The sequence below is a fragment of the Theropithecus gelada genome, chromosome 20, assembly GCF_003255815.1.
Source record: "Theropithecus gelada isolate Dixy chromosome 20, Tgel_1.0, whole genome shotgun sequence".
NCBI classification, from domain to species: Eukaryota; Metazoa; Chordata; class Mammalia; order Primates; family Cercopithecidae; genus Theropithecus; species Theropithecus gelada.
This window is the reverse complement of record NC_037688.1, coordinates 47,556,628-47,565,061: the sequence shown is the minus strand read 5'-3', so window position 1 is coordinate 47,565,061 and position 8,434 is coordinate 47,556,628. Positions and strand designations below refer to the sequence as shown.

General features: G+C 63.9%; 2 protein-coding genes across 12 annotated transcripts in view; both read right to left on the bottom strand.

The window, feature by feature from the left end:
- TUBB3 (tubulin beta 3 class III) overlaps positions 1-3,410 on the bottom strand; it is a 12,798-nt gene extending 9,388 nt beyond the window's left edge. For 7 of the 10 annotated variants that reach the window (XM_025370077.1, XM_025370075.1, XM_025370081.1 and 4 more), the window contains exon 1: positions 3,237-3,365. In XM_025370077.1, coding sequence (XP_025225862.1) covers positions 3,237-3,293 — 57 coding nt within the window. In that variant the 5' untranslated portion in view covers positions 3,294-3,365. Of the gene's footprint in view, positions 1-3,236 lie in introns of all 10 variants that reach the window. The other 3 variants (XM_025370078.1, XM_025370083.1, XM_025370087.1) reach the window with 3 other exon arrangements.
- A 32-nt stretch (positions 3,411-3,442) lies between these two features.
- MC1R (melanocortin 1 receptor) lies at positions 3,443-8,071 on the bottom strand. 2 transcript variants are annotated; one of them, XR_003117028.1, is made up of 2 exons: positions 5,953-8,071; positions 3,443-4,109 (listed from the first exon to the last, which is right to left on the bottom strand). XR_003117028.1 is itself a non-coding variant. In XM_025370088.1 (2 exons), the coding sequence occupies exon 2, from the start codon at positions 7,409-7,411 to the stop codon at positions 6,458-6,460; it is 954 nt and encodes a 317-aa protein (XP_025225873.1). In that variant the 5' UTR covers positions 7,412-7,534; positions 7,565-7,816; the 3' UTR covers positions 5,693-6,457. The 2 variants fall into 2 exon arrangements, 1 of the variants encoding a protein (XP_025225873.1); XM_025370088.1 differs by lacking the exon at positions 3,443-4,109 and having other exon boundaries at positions 5,693-7,534; positions 7,565-7,816.
- Between the last annotated feature and the right edge of the window lie 363 nt (positions 8,072-8,434).

Here is an 8,434-nt window from a genome sequence, read left to right as displayed (position 1 = left end):
AAAAAAAAAAAAAAAAAAAAAAAAAAAAAAAAAACGCAGAACCCGGCGTTCGAGGCCAGCCTCTCGGCCCGGGCGCTGTCCTTGGTGCTGACCTCGCGCCGCGCTTGGGTCCCGGGGAAAGCGGGGCTGGGCTTTGCGGGCAGCGGCCCAGGCAGGTGGCAGCGGCGGAGGTGGGAGCGGCGGCCGCCGCAGAAGGGGCTGCGAGACCGGGGCCTCCAAGCCCCTGCAGGACCCGAATGCGGTTCCCGCCCGGCCCGCGGCTCCAAGGGGGCGTTCAGGCGAGGGGGCGGGGCGAGCAGGGACGCCGTCTCCCATTGGCTGCGAGGGCCAGGCCCCGCCCCCTCCCCGCCCAGCAGCCGCGAGGAGGCGGCGCCAAAGCCCCCGCGGAGGACAAAGGCCCCCCCGCCCCCGCCTGCCCCGCCCCGCCCCGCCCCGAACCCGGGAGGGAGGAGCACAGGCCCCAGGAAAGGAGACCCCGGGGGCCCAGACTCAGCTCTGCGCGGCGGCGGGGCAGCGTCCTGCGTCCCGCGGGCCCAGGTGCTTCTGCACAGCCCGGCCCGCCCCTGCCCCCCAGGGGTGACTGCGGGCGGCCGCTCGGCTGTTCGGGCTTCGGGTTTTCTCATCCTCGGGGCTCCTCGGGGCTGGCTGCGCCCGGCTTACCTCATCCCCGCGAGACGATGCGGGCGCGGCTCCCAGCGCAGGGGTGACCGCGGTGAGTCGTCCGCGCTGCCGCGTGACCGCCCGGGACCCGGCTTTGCTCCCGGCCTCGAGTCACCCCGACTTCCCTCTGCCCAGAGGGGCACCTTTCTGGGCACCTTCCTTCCTGCCCAGCCAGGCACCACCCGAGGACCCCAGACAGAGGAGCAGCCGCCTTGCCCGCCTTCAGCTGCTGCCCCCCCACCAGCTGTGGGAGTGGAGGCCGAGAACGGCCAAGGAACTTCCCGTCAGGGGGCGAATCCCCTACACGGGCCCTGGCCCGGGGGAATTCGCGTGTGACCCCTGGAGACCTTCCAGGGCGAGGGTGCGGCTGGACGCAAACCACTGAGCTGCTTCCCATTGATTCCGCAAGGGCAGCAGAGGAAAGGAATACGCTCTTGCCGCCCCCCGCCCCGAGAACATTTACTTCTCTGTTGTTTGCATTGTTAAAAAGAATCAGATACTATTATTATTATTTTGAGACAGGGTCTCTCTCATCGCCTAGTCTGGAGTACAGTGGTGCGGTCATAGCTAATTGCAGCCTCGACCTCCCACGCTGAAACGATGTCCCATCTCAGCCTCCCAAGTAGATGGGGCTACAGGCGCGCCCACCACGCCAGGCTAATTTTTTTTTTTTTTTGAAACGGAGTTTCACCATGTTACCCAGGCTGGTCTTGAACTCCTTTGCTAAAGTGATCCTCCAGTTTCAGTCTCCCAAAGTGCTGGGATTACATGAGATTCCTGATCCACCGTGCCCGGCCAGGTATTAATTTTTAAAACAAAATAAATTAAGAAAAACCTCAAAAGGAATAAAAGTAGTGGGCAAACTGAGGGCTCCAGTGTTGAGAAGCAGAGCACAAGGCAGCCAAGGACGCGGTCCAGGGGACAAGGGCTACCACTGCCACCCATGGAGCCTCAGGGGATGTCTGCATGTGGAACTGACTTCTAGGTCCCAGCTCTTGCCTGATAAGTGCCTTGTGGGACCACAGCTCTGGGCCCATCCCAGTCATAGAAGGAGAAACCCCAGGTGGGCCTCAGGGCTGCCTGCCCTCCCTCCCCACAGCGACCCCTGACCCTCCCAGGAGCAGATGCTCAGGGCAGGCTTGGCCCCAGTGACCACATTAATGAGCCCTCAGCCCCTCCCATCAGGCCAGGGCAGCTGTCAGAGGCTGCTCCAGGAGTCCCGGTTTGATTTGAGGCCACTGTCCCCCAGGCCTCCCCTCCCCCAGGCTCTCCTTGGCAGGCACAGCTGTCTCCTTGGGTGATTAGAGTCTCCCCATTACTGGGCCTCCCACCCTCAGAGGCGCCTCCACCCAGAGCCAAAGTTGCAATTTACATGTCAGCCACGTGGCTGGCCCTGTTGTAATTAGCTTTTTGTTCCTGCCTGGTTACCGTGGCAACAGCCTCCCGAGGAAGCCTTTCTCTGGCCCCTTCCCCTCCAGGACCGTCTCCTCCACCCCCTCCTTCCCAGAATCAGCGCTGCACCAGCCCTGAGCTGGGTCCCTGGCCTTGGTCCTGACAAAGCCAGCCTCACCCCATCCCCCGTTCTCCAACACTGTTCGGAGGGTAGACCCTTTGGCAAGCAGAACCCCCACCCGCCCCGCCCGAGCCCCAGGTTGGCTCCTGCAGGGGATGAGAACCAAGGGCCAGCCCAGCTCTCTCGCACCTGCTGTGTGACCTTGGGTCAGGGACAGCCTCCCAGGACCAGGGGACAAGACGTCCCCTTAATGATTTAGGCGGGGGTCCCTGTAGAGCTGCATCAACGCCCCTTCCTGCCTGGCCCCGACATCTGCGAGGTGGGCTAACAATGGAGGGAGGGGCGCGCCACGGTGCAGCCTCCACACCCCACAGCCCGGCTTTGTTCCCACATCCAATCCCCAGACTGGTAGACCCTGGGTGGGCGCGGTCAAGCCCCGCAGGGGTTGCCCAGGAGCGGCTGCGCCGATGGAGAGCCTGGTCCTGGACCAAGGTCATCTCGAGTCCAGGCCCAATCCCTCCAACAAAGGGACAGGGTGGGGCTAGGACGCCGAGGGCTCTTGGAGCAGGCTGGGGACATCGGGGCGGCTCTAGCCTCTCGAGGGACGTTCGGTTCCTCCAGTGGGGGGTTCGGGCCAAGGGAATCAAGGCTGTGAGGAGAACCCCAGCCCACCCAAATCTGCCTACCCCACCCGTCTCACTCAAGGCTATGCTGCGGCCCCTAAAAAGAGGGCCACGCCCAGACAGGGCTCCCAGCTGCACCTGCGGAGGCCTGGTGGAGGAGGCGCAGGTGTGGAGGGGGCGCAGGTGTGGAGGGGGCTGAGGCTTCGCGACTGACGTGAGCTGCGCCCCGACAGCCCGAGGTCACCTGGGCAGGGGAGGAGAGGTGCGGGCGAGAGTCCCAGGGCGGGGGCCCCGCGTCCCGGCCGCCCGGCGCGACGCTGGGCGCATCCCTTTGTTGCAGGTTCGCAGGGGCGGGGGCGGCTGGAGGTGCGGCCCGCGGGGCCCGGCGCCTCCCTCCTCCCGCCCCGAGGCCCGGGACAGGCCGGGGCGCGCAGCCTCACCTTGGCCCCGATCTGGTTGCCGCACTGGCCGGCCTGGATGTGCACGATCTCCCTCATGCTGGGCGCGTCTTGCTGGCGGCTGCGGACGGGCGCGGGCGGGCCGGGCTGGCTGCTGAGGGTCGGGGACCGCGGCCGCGCGATCTTATAGCTGCGGCCCCGCCCTTCGCATCGGCTGATGTCACCGCGGGTGGCCAATCGCGAGGCGCCGCCGCAGAATCCCGCCCGGCCCGCAGGCCCCGCACCGCGCGTCCCCGCCCGCCGCGCGCAATGCGGCGCCCCTCCCGCAGCCAAGCCTCCCCCAGCGCAGGGCCGGGCGCGGTCTGGGGGCCCCCGCGCACTCGAAAGGAGGGGCTGCCTCCCAGAGGAGCTGCCTGTGGGGGCGCCGGGCTCCAGGGAGGACAATAGAAGCCCCTCTCGGCCCTGGGAACCCCGCCCCCGGCTACCCTGCCGGTTCCGCCCTTGCGACAGCCCCACCCTGCGGCTTTGTAAGGAGGGTCTTTATCCCCACGCCGGTGTAGGGACCAAGCCGCACCTTCCCAGCTCCCTGTCTTTTGGCAGAAAAGGTGCTCTGAGCTTTGCCGGTTTTGGGTGGGGGAGGTAGGTAAAGGCCGGCGCAGGCCCTGAACCCACTGAGAAGAAGCAAAGCGTCCGATCAGAGCTCGGAAGGGCGCGGACACAGAGGGCTGGCGGCGGCCGAGAGCGAGCTCCGTGGGTCGCCGGCTTCCGCAGTGGGGGGGCCACCTGGCCCCCTCCCCCAGGGGGCTCCGTGAAAGGCCAAAGGAGCTTTGTGGGCCCGGCCGCGCACAGCACCTGGACGTGCCACTGCCCGGTGCGCATCCGTGTCAGGAATTGTCACAAGGACGCACAAGCCAGGCAAGAACCCGGCCAGGGTGGGGGAGGGTGGGCAGCGGCTTCTATCTGACTCACTCTCTGATGTCGGAGAATGCTGCAGGGGGGCCTCAGGGGAACAACTGGAGATGCGTCTACTGGTCAGAGAAGAAGGGAGGGAGGGAAGGGCTCGCCCGCACAGCACTGACCTCCTCCTGGGCCAGATATTACAGTGACACCACCTTATAACAAGGACCTTCTGATATTTCAGTAACAAAAATCCTTCAGGAAGGGTCTGACAGTGCACAATGCACAGACGACCCCCCGTCCCCAAATCAGCATTCACTTCACACAATGAGCAGCTGCAAACCCTCCTGTGGACGCCTGTGTCCGGTCTGTGTGCACAGGACTGTGTGGGTGGCATGGCCTTGTCCTTGTCTCTCTCTTTTCTCTCAAGAAGCTCTCCAGTTTGGAAAGTCGAGAAATGGATCTTTTGTTCTCAAGAGATGCCCCTCCCTGCCCCACAGTGTGCTCAAGTGGCTGTGGCTGGGGTCTAGCTGCCTGGAGTTCCTCCCTGTCCCTGTTCAAGGGAGTCCCGGGTGAGCGTCTGGGTGCCTGCCTGTCTCCATGAAGGAAGTTTTGCAGCCTCAGGCCAGCCAACCCCTGCTCCATCCTCAGAGAGCTCTGGTGCCAGGCTGAAGGCTGACTCACCGTCCGGTCTCCCAGCACAGGCGGGCCCTGCCAGGAAGCAGCTCCCAGTTCTGAGGCCGGCAGTCAGGGCTGGAGCTGACGCAGGGGTGGGGCTGGCCAGGGGGCTGCTGACTGGGCCTGCCTAGGAGTTGGCTGATGGCAGCCCTGCAGCCTCCACTGAGCCTGTTCCAGAAAGGGGGTGACTGAGTGCTCAGCGTCTGCAGAGGAAATGGAGTTGGTCTCTTTAGCGAGATGCCCAGGTTTCAGCAGAGGGATGGCCCAGGGGCTCCACTGCTCCCTAGCACCAGGCAGCATAGTTCCTTCCCAGGGGACTTGTCCGCCGCTGGGCCTCTGCCTCATCCTCATCCTCGGAGGCCTCACATCCAGCACTTCCCAGGACTGGCTCAACACAGACCACCCCCGACCCCCACCCCACCTGCCCACTCCCAGAATGGCAGTGCTGGACAGACAGCAGACCCAGCCCCCAGCCCGCCTGCACTGAGCCCCCTTCCAGGCATCTCAGAGTGACCAGAGATGGTCCCATTCACGGCTCATCACGGCTGGAGGGACTCAGGGCCAGGGCCAGCAAAGGAGTGTGCCTGGCTGAGGTCACCTGTGGTCACATGGAGGGCTGGGCACCCACCTCTCCTGCAGCTGGGACAGTGTCAGAGTGGAGGCCCTGGGGCCCTGCTGCACCTGCTCCTCGTTCCTCTAGGCTGGGGTTTGTAAGCACGGAGAGAAACCTGAGAAGCAGGGTCAGCGCAAGCCTGGTTGGGACCTCCACACTCCCCAGGCATTCAGGGCCTCTGGGGCTGTGGCTTCCTCACCTGGGGAGGCAGCCACGTTTTCCAGGACTCCTTTCTTCCCTCTCTTGACTCTCATCCCTGCCCACCTTCCCCTCCCCTACCCCTCCACCCGCAAACTTGAAGCACTTTCTGGAAGGGGCTAAGGTGGGTGATGCTGAGTCACATTTATTACCAGACTTTCCTGGCCCCGTGCTCCCAGGCACTGGTCACTGAGTCAGGCATTTGCCAGGGCTGTCTGCCTGGGTGACTGCTGCAGGAAAGCAGGCTGAGGCCCTAGTTCCCAGTCTGAGCCTTAGAACCAGCGCTCAGGAGGGCTCAGCCCCACACCACTTGTGAGGTTTCTGCAAACCTGGTCCCTTGGCCTGAGGCAGGGATTTCACTTCCTTTTGCAGAAGCCATTGCATGACTGTAGCTGAAGCTTTCTGGTCACAAAGTCGCTTCTCCTGGGGCTATTGTGGGAGTAGCTCTTGGCACACTCTTCCACCCAGAGCCTCCACATCCCAGCTGACGAGGGCACAGGTCCTGAGAGTTGGCAGCAAAGATGGGGTGGGGTGGATGCCCATTGGAGCAGGTGGAGTGCCCCGGGAGTGGGCAGAGAATGTCTCTTCAGGAGCCTGAGGTCGGCCCCTGGTGCCCAGAGCCTGAGGCCTCACAACCTCCCCATGTCCTCCTCCGTTACCCACGACTGCTGGTGAGAAGTCCTGCCTGGAGTTTTGCAGGGACCCCTCTCCCTGGTCCCAGAAGGGTCTGTGCTTCAACACCTTCAGAGGTCAGTCCATCCTCTTTGACAAATGGGGACCAGGGAGGTAAGGGACTGCCCAGGGTCACACAGAAACCAGGCCACACAATATCACCACCTCCCTCTGCCCAGCACGCTGAAAGCTGCCCGTGCCGCGCTCACCAGGAGCACAGCAGCACCTCCTTGAGCGTCCTGCGGAGCTCCTGGCTGCGGAAGGCGTAGATGAGGGGGTCAATGATGGCATTGCAGATGATGAGGGCGAGAAAGAGGTTGAAGTTCTTGAAGATGCAGCTGCAGGTGGGGTGCTGGGGGCAGAGGACAATGAGTGTGAGATGCAGGAAGAAGGGGCCCCAGCAGAGGAAGAAAATACCCAGCAGGATGGTGAGGGTGGCAGCGCCTTTGAGGCCAAAGCCCTGGTGGGCCAGACGCTGCCTCTTGTGGAGCCGGGCAATGCCCTGGGCGTGCTGGCAGGCCCGGGCCAGCATGTGGACGTACAGCACAGCCATGAGTACCAGCATGGCCAGGAAGAAGATCACAAGGCACAGCAGGACGGCCGCGTGGTCGTAGTAAGCAATGAAGAGCGTGCTGAAGAGGACACTGGCCACCCAGATGGCTGCGACGGCTCGCCGTGCCCGCGGCAACGTCACAATGCTGTGGTAGCGCAGTGCGTAGAAGATGGAGATGTAGCGGTCCACGGCAATGGCACCCAGGAAGCAGAGGCTGGACAGCATGGAGCTGCAGGTGATCACGTCAATGACATTGTCCAGCTGCTGCACCACGGCAGCCCGGGCCGCCAGTGCACCGGCCTCCAGCAGGAGGGTGACGGCCGTCTCCAGCATGTTGCTCCCGCTCACCAGCAGGTCTGACAGGGCCAGGCAGCAGATGAAGCAGTACATGGGTGAGTGGAGGTTCCGGTTCTTGGCAATGGCGGTCACCACCAGCACATTCTCCACCAAGCTCACCAGCCCCAAGCTGAGGAAGAGCCCGTCAGGGACGGACACCTCCAGGCACCGGGCTCCTGTCTGGTTGGCAGCCAGCCCCAGGTGGGGGGTGGCTGTGGGGGTGGAGTTCAGGGAGCCCAGGAGTCTTCTCTGGGAGCCCTGCACAGGCATAGTCCTGTTCAGGAAGCAGGAAGGGGTCACTGGAGGCCCCCAGGTCCCCACAGGTCTCCCCCTCCAGGTGTCCTGCTTAGCTCATGGTGCTGCCAGGGGGCCTTGGGTATCCCCCATGCCTGCCTCCGTCCATCTGGGCACCCCCAGATCTGCCCTCACACTCACCCTCTCCCTGGCCGGACAGGTCAGTCCAGGAATGGCCCAGCCAGTCCAGACACCTCCTGGCATCAACCCTCTGGGCTCAAGGCATCTCACAACCAGTGTGGACAAGCCTGGTCCTCAGCTCCCTCCCTGCCTCTTCCCTGGTGGCTGCTCAGGTCCCCAGGACATTTCAACACCTCTGGCCCCCTCCTGGCCTCTGTCTCCTGCCTCCCTGGGCCAGGGTTGGGCTGAGGTCCTGGGAAGAATGGAGCCTTTCTCTGCATTTTTAAAAGTCATCCTCGGAGCCCCTCCCACTGAGGGCGGGCACATGATGGGCACGTGGCAGGGGCGTGAGCGCCCACCACGGCCCACCTGCCACCAGGCGGTGCGCAGCACCCCTGGGGTCTGTCAGGTAGCATATCTCCCTTACGTTAAAAAACACCACAGTCTGTCCTGGTCACCAGGGACCCCACCTGGCCTCCCCTCTAGGAGTCCGGGGCTTCCCTGGGACCTGCCCCCTCCAGAGGCTCCTCTGCCTCAATCACTGGCCATGGATGGCACCCCTAGGCCCCACCCCTCCCCACGTCAGCAGCTCAATGAGGACGGGGCACCCTCTGCTCTCAGCCAAAGCATGCATGGGGCAGCAACTCAGCTGTCAACGTTCATGGCAGATTTGGGGGCGGGACCAGGGAGAACTTTCCCATAATTAAAGTTCTGGAAACTGAGTGAGCCTGCAGGAACTGCACATCGCTGGGGGTGAGGGGGCTTCTGGCCGGGGCAGAGCGTGAAACGGCCCAATGCTAGTGAGCCCCAGAGGAGTCGGTGCTTTTAGGCATCTCACAGAGGCTGAGGCCACTCTGGCCCCTGCCCCCAAGGGCCCAG